This window comes from Calliopsis andreniformis, chromosome 5 (genome assembly GCF_051401765.1).
Source record: "Calliopsis andreniformis isolate RMS-2024a chromosome 5, iyCalAndr_principal, whole genome shotgun sequence".
NCBI classification, from domain to species: domain Eukaryota; kingdom Metazoa; phylum Arthropoda; class Insecta; order Hymenoptera; family Andrenidae; genus Calliopsis; species Calliopsis andreniformis.
This window is the reverse complement of record NC_135066.1, coordinates 710,251-726,444: the sequence shown is the minus strand read 5'-3', so window position 1 is coordinate 726,444 and position 16,194 is coordinate 710,251. Positions and strand designations below refer to the sequence as shown.

The 16,194-nt window shown below is 41.2% G+C and overlaps 2 protein-coding genes across 13 annotated transcripts in view; one reads left to right on the top strand and one right to left on the bottom strand.

The window, feature by feature from the left end:
- The window catches only part of LOC143179383 (protein anoxia up-regulated-like), a 14,581-nt gene extending 1,094 nt beyond the window's left edge, over positions 1 to 13,487 (bottom strand). Inside the window, exons 1-11 of one of the 8 annotated variants that reach the window (XM_076378584.1) lie at positions 13,186 to 13,476; positions 6,267 to 6,305; positions 5,254 to 5,478; positions 4,740 to 4,828; positions 4,386 to 4,675; positions 2,110 to 2,148; positions 1,980 to 2,024; positions 1,294 to 1,899; positions 905 to 974; positions 355 to 609; positions 20 to 263 (exon numbers count right to left, since the gene is read on the bottom strand). In XM_076378584.1, the coding sequence (XP_076234699.1) occupies positions 20 to 263; positions 355 to 609; positions 905 to 974; positions 1,294 to 1,899; positions 1,980 to 2,024; positions 2,110 to 2,148; positions 4,386 to 4,675; positions 4,740 to 4,828; positions 5,254 to 5,478; positions 6,267 to 6,305; positions 13,186 to 13,260 (1,977 nt within the window). In that variant the 5' untranslated portion in view covers positions 13,261 to 13,476. Of the gene's footprint in view, positions 1 to 19; positions 264 to 354; positions 610 to 904; positions 975 to 1,293; positions 1,900 to 1,979; positions 2,025 to 2,109; positions 2,149 to 2,976; positions 3,476 to 4,385; positions 4,676 to 4,739; positions 4,829 to 5,253; positions 5,479 to 6,266; positions 6,306 to 6,800; positions 7,868 to 8,903; positions 9,806 to 13,185 lie in introns of those variants that run through there. The other 7 variants (XM_076378585.1, XM_076378587.1, XM_076378588.1 and 4 more) reach the window with 7 other exon arrangements.
- Positions 1 to 16,194, top strand: part of Sgf11 (SAGA associated factor 11kDa) — a 24,313-nt gene extending 8,119 nt beyond the window's left edge. Inside the window, exons 1-3 of one of the 5 annotated variants that reach the window (XM_076378602.1) lie at positions 11,281 to 11,303; positions 14,764 to 15,026; positions 15,182 to 16,194. In XM_076378602.1, the coding sequence (XP_076234717.1) occupies positions 14,810 to 15,026; positions 15,182 to 15,954 (990 nt within the window). In that variant the 5' untranslated portion in view covers positions 11,281 to 11,303; positions 14,764 to 14,809 and the 3' untranslated portion in view covers positions 15,955 to 16,194. Of the gene's footprint in view, positions 1 to 11,280; positions 11,304 to 12,137; positions 12,154 to 14,172; positions 14,191 to 14,354; positions 14,577 to 14,763; positions 15,027 to 15,181 lie in introns of those variants that run through there. The other 4 variants (XM_076378600.1, XM_076378601.1, XM_076378599.1 and 1 more) reach the window with 4 other exon arrangements.

The following is a 16,194-nucleotide window of genomic DNA, read 5'->3' as shown; positions in this document are numbered from 1 at the left end:
CGTTTTTCGTGACACTTACCCTGGTATCGTCGTCCGCGATCAACTCGTACGGTTTCTCTTCTCTCTCCTGATCCGTGATTTCGCTCCCCACTGCGTCGTCGCGAGAATGATCGACTTCTTTCACTTCGTCCACCTCCTCCAGCGCAATGTTCGCTAATCTCTCTTCCTTTTCCTCCTGTTGACGAACTTCTGCAAGGTGTTCCTCGACGATCATTCTTTGTTGCTCCTCCAGCAAGGCCGCTACTCGAGCTTCCTCGAGCTGCCTATATACAAATTTATTACTTTCGATCCGAGAACTCTTAGTCACGTATGTATAATGTATGACAATATGTAGCGCGTCAACGCTCAAATTACCTTTCTGTTTCCTGTAGTCTTTCAGTTTCTAACCGATCGGCTTCTACTTTTTCCTCTTCAGCTTGTCTCTCAGCTACAGCTTTTTCTTGCTCGCGTATTTCATCGATATGCGCCAGTCGTTCTTGCGCCGCCTGTAAAGCCTCCCATGCTTTCTGTTCCTCCAGTTCGAGTTTCAGCCTTTCCTCTTCCGCCGCTGCTTTCCTTTCTTCGGTACTCCTGCGGTGAAACGTATGATCAGTTGATCTAATGATTTCGCTGTACACAGAGACAACTTAGTTTAAATAAATTGAATAATTTCTAATATATATCTGTTATCTTGGTGGAGTGTCCTCTGTTGACATCGAAATGATTCGAGATTGACAAAGCTAAACTTATTTGGCGAGCAGATCGAGTTATTGCAAGTTAGCAAGCTACGTGATCGAGTTCACTGCTGTGGTGTTAGTTGTTTCACGATTGACCAATTACTATATCGCTGCGATTATTTTAGAACATTTACTCGTTGTGTAACGTCTGACTAGTGATATTAACCGACTTTAATAAGACTGCGTACCTGGCCTCCTCTGCAGCTTTAGCGAGATACTGCTCTATCTTTTTTAGCGCTTCCTCTTTTTCATGTTTCACTAGAACAAAAATGTGTCTTTTCAATTTCACATTTGTCGGACGACATTTATGTATACTTAGTGTGTTGAGTGGATTTGTGTCATTCATGGTGCACCTTTTTACAAGATTGGAAACAACAGTTTATCTATTTTTGTGCAAGTAAACAATTTTCGAGACACTTTTTTAGTATCGAACAGGGAATATTGTACGTCATAGGACAACACGACACTAACATTACGACATCAACAATCACATTTTACAGAATACTTTCCAATGATTTTTTATATGCATACTCGTGATTCTCTGTCCCCATTTCATCTTTTTCATACAATAACATACCATTTTTGTCTTCTGTCTTCGTTTCGCCTGTTTCTTCCTGTGCACTTACAGCTTCCGCGATTTGAGCTTCTGAATTCTTCTCCTCCGGTACCGTCTCCTGCTTAGACTCTGCTTCGGTTGCCAATTCTTGAGTCGATTCTGGCTGTGCTGACTCTGGTTCCTTAGGAGGTTCAGGGGTAGGTTCTGGTTCTTTCACAGATTCAGGTTCAGGTACTGGTTCAGGTGCAGGTGCAGGTACAGGTTCAGGTTCTTTGGCAGGCTCGGGCACTGGTTCAGGTTCTTTCACAGGCTCAGGAACTGGTTCAGGTTTTTTCACGGGCTCGGGAGTTGGTTCAGGTTCTTTCACAGGCTCAGGAACCGGTTCAGGTTCCTTTACAGGCTCAGGTTCCGGTTCAGGTTCCGGTTCAGGTTCCTTTACAGGTGCTTTCACAGGCTCAGGTTGTGTTACAGGTTTTGACTCTTTCACGGGCTCTGATTCTCGTTCTTTGATGGATCCTAATTCTTTCTTTGCGGCTTCTGATTGTCTATCGGTATCCGCTTTTCCTTTTTTAGAGCCACGTTTCTTTTCAGGCTTTGCCTCCTGTTCTTTTTCTACTTTTCTAGGCGCTACAAGATAAATGCAACGATATCTAGACTATGTCTGTACACAATCTGGACAAGAAAAGAGTGTTAACGAAGAAACGTACCCTTTGGTAGCGCAGATTCGTCCAGATCGGGCTGTAACGCTCGCGCTAAAATGTGCCACATTACATGAACAATTATAACAGGACGACATAAGGGTATTTATTAACGAATAACCAGAGAAATTCTACTGACCCTTACGCAATTCTCTTTCCGTCATCGGCTCTTCTGGTACTACAGGATATGTAACACATAAAGAGTCGGTTAACGACAAAGGATAGATGCAAGGTTCCTGCTTTTGAAGTACACTCGGTTGTATGTACACACCAAACAGCGCATCGATCAAAACGTAATCAATGAAATACATGGAAATTGTACTACAATAAAGTGCATATGTTAATCCATTACGCATCAAGTCCATTAAAAAGCTCCATAAAAGATCTGATTAATGTTCAAGCATACGATGGTGTGTGACGGATGAATTAGGATTGACGATGAAATTCTGAAGTTTCCAAGTTTCTGAAATTGGTAACATTTACGGTTACGACGAGGTATTGCGCAGAATATTGCGATTTTAAGAACGATGGAATCGACGATGAAACAGATTCATTGTTCTCGTCTTGCTTTGTAACACGCTTCAGATTTTGATGACAGTCCAATGCTCGAATGACGGACAATTAAAAACACACACTATACTTAGCAACGTGTTTTCACCACTCCTGTTCCTGCTATCAAAGTTGATATTCGTTTTCGCTGGAACGATTAGATAGCGCTCGCAGAACAAGGAGAATTCTTGCGAGACTCTTTCCACAGCCTTTTTAATGCAAGATTTTACGATGCGGTATCATTCTCACCCGTATAGTTTCTTTGTTATCGTCAATAACATTAATGTGTCTTTTTTAGCAATCGAGTAGCACTCAACGTCACTTCAGAAACAAAACGTCACAGTACCTAAATGCTAAAATTATGAAGCACATAAAGAAGCTTACCTCAAAGCAACGCGTTCGCTCGCTAGTCACCTCTTCTGACTTTCGAATTTTCGTACAAGGAAAATAATTGACATTTTCCCTTCAATGGTTTTATTCTAATTTTTTGGGGTAATATCGAACAAATTTGACGATACTAAACGTAACAATAGGATTGTCTTGTTAGTACCAAGTGCAACGGACACACACGGGTGTCATTACTGTTTTTGGTGCAATCGTATTTGCGTTTTCATTTAGAAACTCGCATCGGACGAAATTAATAATTGTCATCGTTTCTATGGTATTACGATTATACATAGGGAAGGCAATATTAAAAAGTAGGTTTCGAAAAAATGTTGAACCAGTAATTGCGGAATCTTTAAAGACTCCGTATCAGGAAAGTACAAATAATTCCTGTGTACAGATTATGTACATTGTCAATAGTGGGAGATGATTTCTCGTAGCTTTTCGGAATAAGTATAATTAACGCAATGGTAGTCACTCTTCGGCCAGTTCCTCTTCTTCTCCCCCCTCCTTCTTTTTGGCTTTTGTCGGATCTTCGTAGAGCTCTGGAACACGATCCCTCCATCCTTTGCCTGAAACGTTCAAAAAAGCCGAACTGGTTCTTCTGCCATTTTTATCACCAAGTACGTGTCCCAGTCATCTGGTTCTGCCTGACACTGAAGTCTGCCTTCGTGTAAAATCTTGCTCTTTTCCGTTTCTCACTTTTTTCACGCTGTATCATCCAATTTCTCTTATCCTCGTTCGTGAACGTGAATTGGGGTCGCGAACGCGCAATACGCAATTAAAGAAAAAACATCGTAGAAAGAGAGACGGTATAAAAAATTCGAGATATTGTCTCACACCTTCGTCACTACGTGTTTCATTAGACACAATATGTAACAGAAATGCACAACTACGAACGTGTTGAAAAGAAACAGAAAAAAAGGGGGGAGACTAACGGACGAGGAAAAAAAAGTAAAATGTAAGAGCCAGCACAGCACAACAAAAATTATCATACAGTGCGAATACATGGCAATCCATTCAAAAAGAGAGGAGAAAAATATAGAGAAACGAGCGGGAAAGAAAAATCCAAAAAAAGGTGCACACAACGGCGTCACATGGCCGCTTTTATTTTCCAAAATTCTCTTTAAAATATGTTCATTGGTAACGTGCGAAAAAGGCTAATAACGAATAATACTATTCGTAATTCGAACGTAATTAAATTCGAAATAAATGAAAGAATCTTACTTCGTAATTATTATTCGTGATTGAACCTTCCTGGCAGCTGTTCGCTTCTACTTTATAACTCTAACTACGTGTGTTGTATTCGAATCTCGGTCACTTCTTTTCTTTCTAATAAATGAAATACCGTTCGTTCGTGTCGTCTGTTTGGTCAAACTTCATGAATAAAGATTAAAAAAAATAGACTGGATGAATGACCGTGAAAGTCGTTCGTGTCGTGCGTAATGGTCGTTGTATCGTCTGTGGAACCAAATTACTCACAGGCGTTGTCAGCCGCCTGGCGGTTCTTTTTGTAGTAGCTCAGAAAATTGACGTCGTTCTTAATGTCGGACGGACGAAGATCGGCGAGCCTGAAGTACGGCCTCCTGACGGACTGTGGCTTCCCAGCGACATATTTCACGCATGCCAGGTTACCGAAGTTACCTCGTTCCGGCACTTCGTACCAGGAGACGGGCTCTGGGTCCTTCTTCGCGTTTTGCTTGCCAGAGATCAACCGACGAACGTAGTCGCCGCTACGCATACGTTCTGGCACTATCTCTTCCACAAAGTCGCTAGAAACGAAAGCAGTAAGTCAATTCTAACTGTCGAATATTCTTCTTTCGTTTCGTTAAGTACCTGGCTACAGCTCGTGGGACGAAGACGTGAACACGTCGCATAAGGGAATCCACTCTGGCGCGTATTTCCTTCGCCTCATCGTCGAAGTACTGCGAAGAGAGAAAACATAAAATACACATTGTTACGCGATTTGTATTCCCTTACGAGAATCATTTGCATTTACTAAATTTCATCGTTACTCAATTAATCCTGTCAATAGTCTATTCAATTGTCAGATGGTTAAAGACTCTTTTGGAAACATCAATTGAATTTCTCAAGTGCGACTCGATATAAGTTGAGATTTCAATTAAAAAGACAGCGCGATTCCGCTGAACAACTTCCGCCTGCTGTCGTTGAAAATGTTCGTGACGATGTCGCAATGAAGTGCGGCAACGAAGATGATCGACGTAGTGGAGTGTCGATGATGATGATATGGATGATGATTCGGTGAAACGACGAATCTCGTGAAAATGGCGACGAATCGTGATGCTGTATTGGGTTCGATAGAAATCCAGTAAGGGCGTAGGTAACTTACGATATGGTCCTTGGATTGGAGATACTTTTCCAAGTAGGAGGCGGTCGAGGGCCTGGTCAGATTGCGTATCCTGTAGAGCTCAGCTGCGAGGACGCTGGGACGTACGCGCGCATGAATTCTTATCGGTATCAGTTCACCACCATGGTACACGGTATGGTACGGCATGTGGATTACAGTCACGAGCCTTTTGTGAGCCACGTATGGCATGCGGGGAATGCCCCTCAACTGGAGGCACGAACTTTGCTTTACTAATTCGTCGAGACTAGTCGTTACGTTCCCAGTGGCGCATCAGCAGCAATTAGCGTGAGTGAAGCGTGTTCTTTTTGTGCTTGCAGCAGCCTCTCTTTCTCTCTCCCTCTCTCTCCCTCTCTCTCCCTCTCTCTCCCGCTTTTTCTTTTCTTCCATCAATCAACGACTCGATCATAATTGCTTCCAATAGCTTCAGCGATCAATAGCAGCGAGCATTCATGCCGAAGCGTGATAAGGATCGTTATGGTTGAGTAATCACTCTCCTGTGGCTTTGGTTTCGATAAGAAGCAAACAGAAGGCGGCTTACGCGCATGGTTACATCGAGAGTTACATAGTGTATGCGATACTTCGATATTTTATTCAGCGATGATGCGAATGAATGGCGACAGATGAGTGCAGTTAAGTGAAGTATGTAGTCGTTACGAGCAGTAGTTGACACTGAGCACAAAGTATGTTGAAGATAGATGTTTAATGTTGAATAATCGTTCTATTATGAGACAGATGATGCGAGCCGAGAAGCATCGTTAAGCAGAATGCGCGCAAAGCAAACATTGGATATATGTATCGAATCGATGCAGCAGTAAAAAACAATAGAAGAAGCTGATAATTTCGAATGAAAGCATAGCTATTGTGCTCGAATATCGCAGCGTTGCTATCGAATCCTTGATCGCACTTGTTGCATTTCGCGTTTGCGGTTAAAGCCAGTGAGTATTTCGCGAGCCAGCTACGTTCTCGATTTTTATGACAAACTCGTTGATACTTACCTGGAGGATGGTAGAGAGCGGTAAAGTGATCGGTCGATCCTGTGGTTCCGTTTTCATCGTATTTACAGGGGCAGATATTTTTTGTGTTCGTTTAACCGATTTTCGGTGATATTGGGCGTGTAATCCGGCGGCGGCAGGGGACGAGGAGTAGTCACATGGGAAGCAGAATAAATAGAAAGAAGAAGAACAACAGCCGGTTAGTAAATTTGGCAGTATCAGTTTCGCCACTTTTTTTATATTTTTCTCTTCATTCATTTATTCTTTTAACTTTGTTTACCCACGTGCCTATCGTCAAATGGCGATCGTCGGCCCCGTTCTCTCGACACTTTAATTAGAAAGAAGTGTACCTTCTTCGAAAGATAGTAATGCAACTCGAATGTTCCATTTTTCACGAGCATTTGGCCAATTGTCGCGTTGTGTGTCTAACGAGATGACGATAAGTTTGGGTTAGTCACGATTAGTTTCATTTAGCTGTCATTCATCGACGATGGAGTTGCACGAAAAGTTATATTTCGTTTTTGACGACATTAGAGCTATAATAATTAATAGGTCATTTATTTGGCTCCATTTTATTTAATTCACACTAACACTTTATACTAAGGAACACAAAGTTATGTTTACACGAATACAAAATGTTCGATTCACTATGCGAAAGCAAAAAAAAACACTCCCACACGTATAATCCGTGAGCGGAAAGAGACGAATTACAAAACACATTCTATGTCAGGTACATTTATATTACTCGAATAGACAAAGTGTGAAATGTAAAACAAGTTTCCGCTGTGGTAACAGTAATGCGGTAACATTTACGTGACATCATAGATCTGGTATCGTGCCATTTAAAAGGTTAAATATTTTCAGCAATACTAATGGTACCTAACAAATAGCGAAACATCAGAACGACTAAATGCAGCCGTAAAATTTGTCTTCGGTAAAATACGTGTTACAAATACATAGCGATAACTCGGATAACAGATAGCAAAAAACCTTCACCGTCTTCCTGTCCATCAATCTTAAACAACAGTATAACGAATTCGATTGGTACAGCGAAATCCTTTTCAGATCTAATAACGAGACAGGAAGGCAGTGTTTTCGTTCCACCAACCTCGACGTCGACAAAAGGCTGACAAGTCGATCGAAAAAATCTCAGGTTTATCTATAGTAAAGTTAATCGAACAACTGATTGAAATATCGTGACTGATGTTCTGTTGGGAGAGCTAACGCGTCGAGATTGGTGAAAGAAAATGATCGACATCGAGAGTTAGGGAATCGGGATTTTAAACGCGATAGGAGAAATGGCGGTAACTAGTGCCGCCAGGTAAACGACCGGAAGTGTGGGACTCGTAAGAGGAATGATAGCCTCCAGGACCGCCGCCGGTTGATGTCCTAGATGACCTCTCGGTCGAGTACGATCCGTACGGGCCACTCTCCCTCTTGACAACGCTCTCTTCGGTGTGGCTAGACCTCTGTGGACGGCGGCTGTACGGATCCGTGGAAGAGGAACTCGACGAACTGGTGTTGGTGTAGGCATAGCTGTAATGCTCTTGGGCAGTCCTCACCCCGGCTTCTGGATAGTCACGGACCACGTAATGCCGAGGCGTCTATAGATTCGGGTTACACAAGGTCAACAATGTGGAGAACAGGCTTTTCCGGAGAACAGAATACCACTCGCCATTATCGCTCGTTCTGCTTCCGATTCCTTCAGAAATCGAAACGCACCGAGCGCCGTTTTCCTTCGTTCTTCGCAAATTTCATCGTATTTTCATTTTATTAAGAGCTGTCTTCTGTTTGACTCTGTTCTCCGTTTTGGAATAACGCATACGGGGAAAGGGGACATTTTGCGTTACGAGGTAGACGGAAAAGAGGAAAAATATGACACGTATGAGAAAACTTCCGCGGATGGTTTTTTGAATTTCGCCAGGAACAAGATGCTTGATTCGACCTTCGTTACGAAACCGATGTCAAAAGTCCAATTGAAGCACTGGAGGATTCTCGATAAGAAAATAAGAGTATTAAATGGGTAAGGTTACCGTGAAAGTATAACAGTCAGTAGTTTATTGGTGTTATAACGCGGAAAAAAGAGAGTGATAAGATTGAGACATGGTGTTCCGTGGTAATATACGATCTATCTGTAGACACACAACGTGCGGGCCAATTATAAACGTGGAGCGGTACACGTATGCATTAATAATGTCTCCTTGCCGAGATATTCAGGACACTCGAAGTGCAACGTTGAGCAACTGAACTCGCCCTTGCCAAGAAACACATGGATTACGTTATGCGATAGTGTGTACGTTATGTTCGTGTTCCTTGCTCGTATACATCATTTCTTGCACGAGTTGTTGGTGCAGCTCGGTGTCTCGTTTCGATAACAGTTCTCGTCTTATTGTTAGAAGCCTTTATTCGAAGCCTCTCTCGATTCCGCTAAATCGTTAGTCTTTACGAAGAATCGTCTTCCAACTATCATTGGCGCATATTCATTTCATTTAATACATACTGCGTTCCACCTTCCTACTATTTTCAACCGATTCCACTTCCATTTTTATGCAGAAACTGTAGCTTAAACTTAAACGACTATTCCCTATTACTGTTCATCTCTAAATTGGGGATCAGATCCAGTAAATACATTTTTCAAAATCGAAATAAGTACTTTATTCGTCCGACGTGCGTACAAAGGTAATTAAAAATAAACTAGTGGTCTATAGATCGTGTATTCTTAGCTATATGAAAAACGGTGAATCTATATCTGCATGTTCATTAAAAAATAGCACGCAGATAATCAATACGTGCGATGAAAAGAGGAACCTAACGAATAAAAGCGTACTGTGCAGCTATTTTGAGCGTTATGGATAATGGAATACCAATTTTAATTGTGACGACGTCCCTTGGGGAAAATTTCGAGACAAAAGCCATACTTTCGCGAACTGACGTAGACATAATACGAGATAAATTTGTCTATAAGGAAAAGGCAGCAAACCCAACTATTCCAGCGACTGCCTAACAATAGAGTACGTTCCTGCTAGACAAAGTTAACAATTTCAATGATCCACTACGCTTTCAAGCTCTAAAAAGCAAGGTATCAGAATATCTTTCAGTTTACAAATTATTTTTTCACAAAGTAGAATCTTTCTGCTGAAGTGTCGTTCGTTTGCGAAGTGGCCTTAGAATCGATACCAGGATGGTGTCTGAAGTGCCATTAGTATCTTGGTACGGCCACTGGCTGGAGTCGATGCGTGTCTTCCAGCTCCTGGTTGCCTGGAAAGCACTCCCTTCTCGAAGACATGACCTCTGGTCGCCAACTCGGTCGTCGCATCCAAGCTGACTTTTGATACAGCACCGCCATCGACCAGCTGCCGTTTATGTTGATCTTTCGCGACGTCCTTTCCACGCACAACGCCCTCTTTCTCCTTCAGAGTGACGTATTGGTAGAATTCTTTCTTTGGATCTTGCTTCTTACGACCCCAAACGGTGAACGGTTCCGGTACTAGAGATGGCCGCGGAACGAACGGTACCTTCTCCCATGGGAAGTAATCCTGCCTCTGTAAATTTTCCTCCTTCCAATACGTTTCCTCTTTCATGTCTCGATCGAGAAGAATTTGCTTCCTTTCGTTGTCTTCACTTCCACACCGATCCTCTACCGCACGCGATCCAACGATCTCGATGCTACTGAATGATGTGGCTCGAAGTACGGAGTGTCCGACAACAGATGTTAGAAATTTTAAGGGGGGATTTCTACATGCTAAAATGAGACGAAAATGAAGATAGATGAAATTGCGTTTGAGAAAAGGATACGTCTAAAATACGCATGAAGTGTGTCTGACTCAGAACTTATTCTACTGCCGGCGTGCACTAGGTAGGTTAGACACAGCGAAGCCAGTAGAATAAGTCTCGAGTCAGACACACTTCACGCGTATACTAGGTGTCTTCTCAACAATTGAGGAACTCGTAACAAAAACTGCCTTATCACATTTTACATCTTTTTTTAATAAGAATACATTCTAGTGGTTACAAGCCAGATTACACAACATAATAGAATCGATCCCATCAAATACTCAAAAGGTATACTATGATAAATATCATTAACCAATTAAATAAGAATAAAAGATTCTCTCCTAGAAAAGGCGAAAAATTGACACGGCTAGATTTTGTTATGAGCTTTTCAGTTAATACCTCCGAAACAGAGCTCCAAACACAATCTTGTCTATCTTCATTTTTCTCTTATTTTAGCATGTAGATTCACCCCTTCAAATTGCTGACAGTTGTTGTCAATCACTATATATATATAAAAGCTTCACACGGTTCGTTTTATCGCGCGTTACTTGGCTCGTGAGTATACTTCTCTCTAGTATTTTATATAGCATTTAAGCTCGTTGAGTTCGTGAAAAAGGAAAAGCATGAATACTGTTTCTCTTTTCTGGCAATAACCGGTGACACGACACGAGTGGGTTTCGTGCTATTTAAAGTACGGGTTTCTTATTCCCGTTCGTTAAAATAGACTGAATCGATGTGAATAACATTCGGAGGTATGCAACATCCGCGCCCTCCTTTTTGGTCCCCGTACGTTCCCACATTTCCACGGCATTCCATTTCGGGCGATTCCTAACAGTATCAAACGATTCTGTCCGGTGAATCAGTCACCTCAAAGTTTCGGCTTCTTCACTTCCCTCCATTCTTTATGCAACACATCATATAATCTTTTCTTATAAAATTGCCGCGGAAGACGCGGCTGGACTTGGTGTGGGTCGATTCGTAGCAGCGGCCAAACATTCAACGCTACGTCGGCATCTAATTATAACTCAGGAATCGAGAACTCTCTTTCTCTGCGATATTTAATAATGATCAGTAAAACGTGTTTTTACATAATGTACGTTTGGGAGAAAGTTTCGGTCGCCAAATGCAATTAGAAACGCATGAAAAAGATATTAAAAAGTACGTGTTTTCGCGGTTTATGGTTTGGAACGTAAACATGGCTACCAGAAATCACGTATGAATTTCCGTGACGAATTTTAGCAGCCGTGGTGGGAGTGAACATCGTCGGTACGTGAGTCTAAATTAGGACAGAGTAACGCAACACCGATGCTCCCCGATCCCCTCTACTGAAACGAAGAAAGACGAGAAATGTCCTAATAACAGCGCCAACTCTGATCTGGAAGACGCTTCCTCGTGTTTCGATTCACTAACTCTCTGTCATTGGAATCGTTTCGAGATGACCGAGGTAGCCACCTCGACGAGGATCTTCCGGGCATAGTTAGAATCACTGAGCAGTTAGGTATTTGGGTCAGCTTTTAGCAGCGCCATTGATTCACGATCGACAATGAAATAGCACGATAATTCGAGCTGTCAAATGCGGGTTGACGAGTAGAATGCAAGAAGGTTAATTAACGATACCGCAAAGCAATACGTCAGTTTTGAACATTTTTATTGCTAGTCATTTAGTAAAATATGCGTCCTTCATAAATCTGTCTCTTAATCGCGACCGTTGCCAAGCATCGGGAAACCGAGTTAGATACTTGGATCATTGCTCGAGACGATCTAATAGCTTTCAAGACGATTTTATTTCATTCGCCTAAGCCTATGTTATGTATTCCTCTTCGAGTACACACACTCGAATCAACCAAATACATTTTCCTGCTCACAGATCCAAGATTCGCTGGGTCGTACGGTCGTACTAAGTTTAACACGACAGAGTCCCGGAAAATGGCTGCAATGCTATGAATAGTTTTTCCTCCGACTCCCTTCCTCTCAAACCACTATTTATACCAATTTTCAATTTTCCTTACACAATACAGAGGAAATGTGTAACTCGTACCAAAGTATCTCGAATGTTAAATTGCAAATGAAACATTGAATATTATAAAAAAATGATATTACATTACAGTAAAGTATTGTAAAGAAAATCGACGACTTTCTTCCTCTATTTTACTCTTTTTTTCTTATACTAGATACTATCGGTTGAAAGTGTTTAACTTCGTATTTCAATACTCAACATAAAAAGGGTGGACAAAACGTACAGGTGAAAACACCCCAGTTATTTCAGGGTATAACGTGTGCATACAAAACAGGTTCACAGGTAGACACAAAGAAGGTGTTCTTGACAAGAAATCATGAAACTCTTGGATGCCATTCCGTTCGTTTAATTCGACGGATAACTCGTGATAAAGTTTGCTTGGTGCAGGTACAAGTAAATTCCGTAAACTGGAGGTTACAGCTATACAATAACACGTGGAAATGTTTTTAATTCGCATTCGGTGCATAGTTGATCCGTGCTGTTAATTGTGCACGTTAATCAAAATACACGACGTCTCGAAAATCGTGTATACACATTATTGGTTCTCAGTGAGATTACATTTAGCTACCAGGAGACACCGAGTGCACGTTTCACGGTCGGGAAAAGTAGTAAACAGTAAGAATAATGGCGGCAATAGTAGCAACAAGTAATACAGTGGTCGGAATACAGTGTGGAAGTAGAGACTTCGAAATGCATCGAATTCGATCCGCCGACAGTAACAACGGTCTGTTTTGAGCGGACGCAATTTGTTGTGTAGTGGTCCATGTCGTGGCTGTCGTTGATCGATTTCGTGAACGAATGGTTGATCAAGGCGCTTCGTTTTTTCTTCGATCGTCAAAAACCAACGTTCCACCATTGTCATTTTATATTTCGATGACAAGATTAGACAGATTCCGTGTGTCTCTTTGATTGAACATTTGAAAGAAGCAAGAAGCAAATGATCGGAGAATATGCAGTTAAGTTCTAAGGAGCGAAACGTTGATTTTGGATCGGACAAAATCCACAATAGGGTTGGCTCAGTGAAAGTGCTTCCGTGTCACACGGGGCTCTTACTCGACGTTAGTGCCATCCAGCAAAACATTATTAAGACATACTTCATCCCGCTCTTTCATCAATTCCATGTATACTGACCGTGACGCTGTAGGAGGAGACGAGAGGCCTCGAATAGGGCCGTCGGGTCGTGTAGAAGTCGCTCTCGTAAACCATTTTTTCTCTAACTTCGTTCTTCTCGGCTGAAAATTTGCTCGTTCGTCGGTGCTACGGGCGCTCTTCTTCGAACTATCGTCGATAATTAACAATGCGTCGTAATAATAAGGGGAGCACCGGAGATTAGGATGATCCGCTAGTGCGGCCGCGATGAAGGTTCGTACAGTTCTGTTCGTTCGCCGAAAGTCTGCTTCTCACCGTGATCGCTTCGCCCCACCTCACTCTATCTTCTTCTTTTCTTCAACATACAAGAGAAAGAATACAGTTTACGTGTGTTGCGTCTCCCCGAGAACAGTCTCGACACTCACCGTTTTCAATTGCGTCATTTTAAGCACACGGCCTGATGCATCGAAAGAAATAGAATCGTGTTAAGGTTGCAACCGGCCACCCTCTTTCATCGCCCTCCCACGAGTCTCACCTTCGATTCACGGTCTCTTCTTTTCCTCGTTTTCGCGGTCCTTGCAGACTCATCGCATGACATTTCTTATTTCTTTCTTCAGAAGGAATTACATTCGTAGGCTGACATGCCAACAATATCCGACATGAAAAATATGCATATGTCGAAATAGTACCTCAACTACAGATTTTAGGTGTTGTACAAAAAGAAAATATGTCAAGGCTCTGGGAGAATTATCGTGTACGACTCTCAGAAGTTTCAGCGGGTCTTCTCTTCTCTTACGACTTCTACGTTCCTACTCACGCTATCATAATGTCCAAAGTAATTTAATATTTAGTACTTTTATAGGATTAGTCATAGGGCTAGTCCAACGACTAGTTCACAGAACTGGACTCTGCTTCGGAACCATCAGCGGAGGCAGATGGACTTGACGATTCTGTGGAGGGACTCCCTGGACCAGGGTTGCCAGAAAATTCCTGACGAGAGAGGAGAGCGAATCCCCCTCGTGTCCTACAGCCCCTAAATAGTCTACGGTATTGCCCTTGGACTAGCCCTTAGGTTAATCCTAGGATTAGCCTCAGGACTATGAAATAACTTTTTGGAGAAGTGTACTTTTCCGTGAAAATGCATCAATAAACCAAATCACGCCAGAGCGTCATCGTATTCCTGACAATCAATCGCAAAATTTCGATCATTTCAAATTTGAAATGTTTCCGGCAATATCTAATTTTAATTCCTACCACTCGTATCGCTGTAATCGTATTTGAAATTGGTTTGATTAAATGGTACGGAGACTCATGAGCTCCCCAAGCGCGTGACACAAAAATACATTGGATGATAGCTCTATTCCAATACTTTGTCGATGGCTGAACTCGCAGAAGATGATAGTTCTATCTGTCATCGTGGGTATACAAAAGTTGTGAGCATGAATATTGCTTGTCAATAATAATTTTCATAAACCACTTACGTACTACAAAGTTTATTTAAGAAATATAGTAGTAGCGAATCAATTATTGCATTTAGTACAATTTACTTTAATTTTATAATCATACTTCAATTGTAAAAACGAAAGTGACGCACGTTACGAGAAAGAACTGTCATTGCAGGACAGTAAACAGGAAGCAATATCTCTCAATTGCTTAGACTCTTAAAATGTCTGTGACCGAGGAAAGAATTCAAGAATTAAATAGACGGTTTCTAGAATTTATGGGCAAAAGTGAGAATGTGGAATCTGCAACGAAAGAAATATATGAAGATCTTCTTGACGAGGTCTTAATGGGTTTTGTTTTCGATGTACATAGAACTACAAAAACTGGAAGTTCAGACGTCGAAGAGGGTATACCTGATGACGAATCATATGCGATTGTAGGTTAGTAAAAGTAAATTATTTTCAAAAATAACTAATTAGATTTCCCTTATTCAGGTTATGTTTGTTTACTGCTTTCTTTGGACACATGAAAATTTACTTTTTTACTCTAGTGAATAGCTGTTATAGAATTCATATAAATTGAATGTATTTTGTAGACTCCCCAGGATTGGATGTTTTTGGTCAACATCCTGTCAAAAAATCCCAGGAATGTAATTGTCCAAATTGTGACAGAGGAGTGGCAGCATGTCGCTTTGCAACACATTTAGAAAAGTGCATGGGAATGGGAAGGAACAGTTCACGAATTGCATCGAGACGTATAGCAAATAACTCAAAGGATCTTAGCAATTTTAGTGGTGTTATAAGTGATGATGATGATGATGTAGACTGGAGTTTAAATAATGATAAACGTAAACGTAGGAAAGACCGTAATGGTATAAAAAGAACAAAGCATCAGAAACATAGTCAAAGAAATGGAGAAAATGTGAATGAACACATTCACAGTAGCAATGAAAATTCACCCTCAAACTATGAAAATATGTCTTTGGAAGACAAAAGAATTTTGTTAACTCAAATTTGTGGAGTAATATCAGAACACACTAAAAAATTATGCACAAGATCTATGCGTTGTCCTCAACATACAGAGGATCAAAGAAAAGAAATGAGGGCAAATTTAGAGTCTGGGAACAATGCTCAAACTACTCAAGATAATTTGCATGTAGATGTAGATACATATGAAGAAGGAGATGGACAAAATTTACGAGAAGCTTTGGCACGCTGGGATCGTGAAGGGTCAAGTCATTCTAGTCCAGCTGATTCTACATCGACCACGTCAACATCTTCAATAAGTAGAAAACGAGAAACGAAAGCAAAAGGTAAAGGCAAAGGCTCGAAACGTGATCGCGGTTCCCCAATTTCGCAAGGCGATTAAAATAGTGTACTTATTTATTTGTAACAAGGAAAGTTATGTAATAATAATGTTCCTATGCATTGTACAAAGCTTCAAGAATATACTCGACATAAAACCAGCTGCAAAAGTAATGATTCACACGAATTAATTATAAATTATTGCAAAATAAAAAGTTCATAGTTTGGTTCTTAAATACATCCGTCTGTAAACAATTCTGTAAAACTTTGTAATTGTAAATAATTAAATATGTATGACTGATAA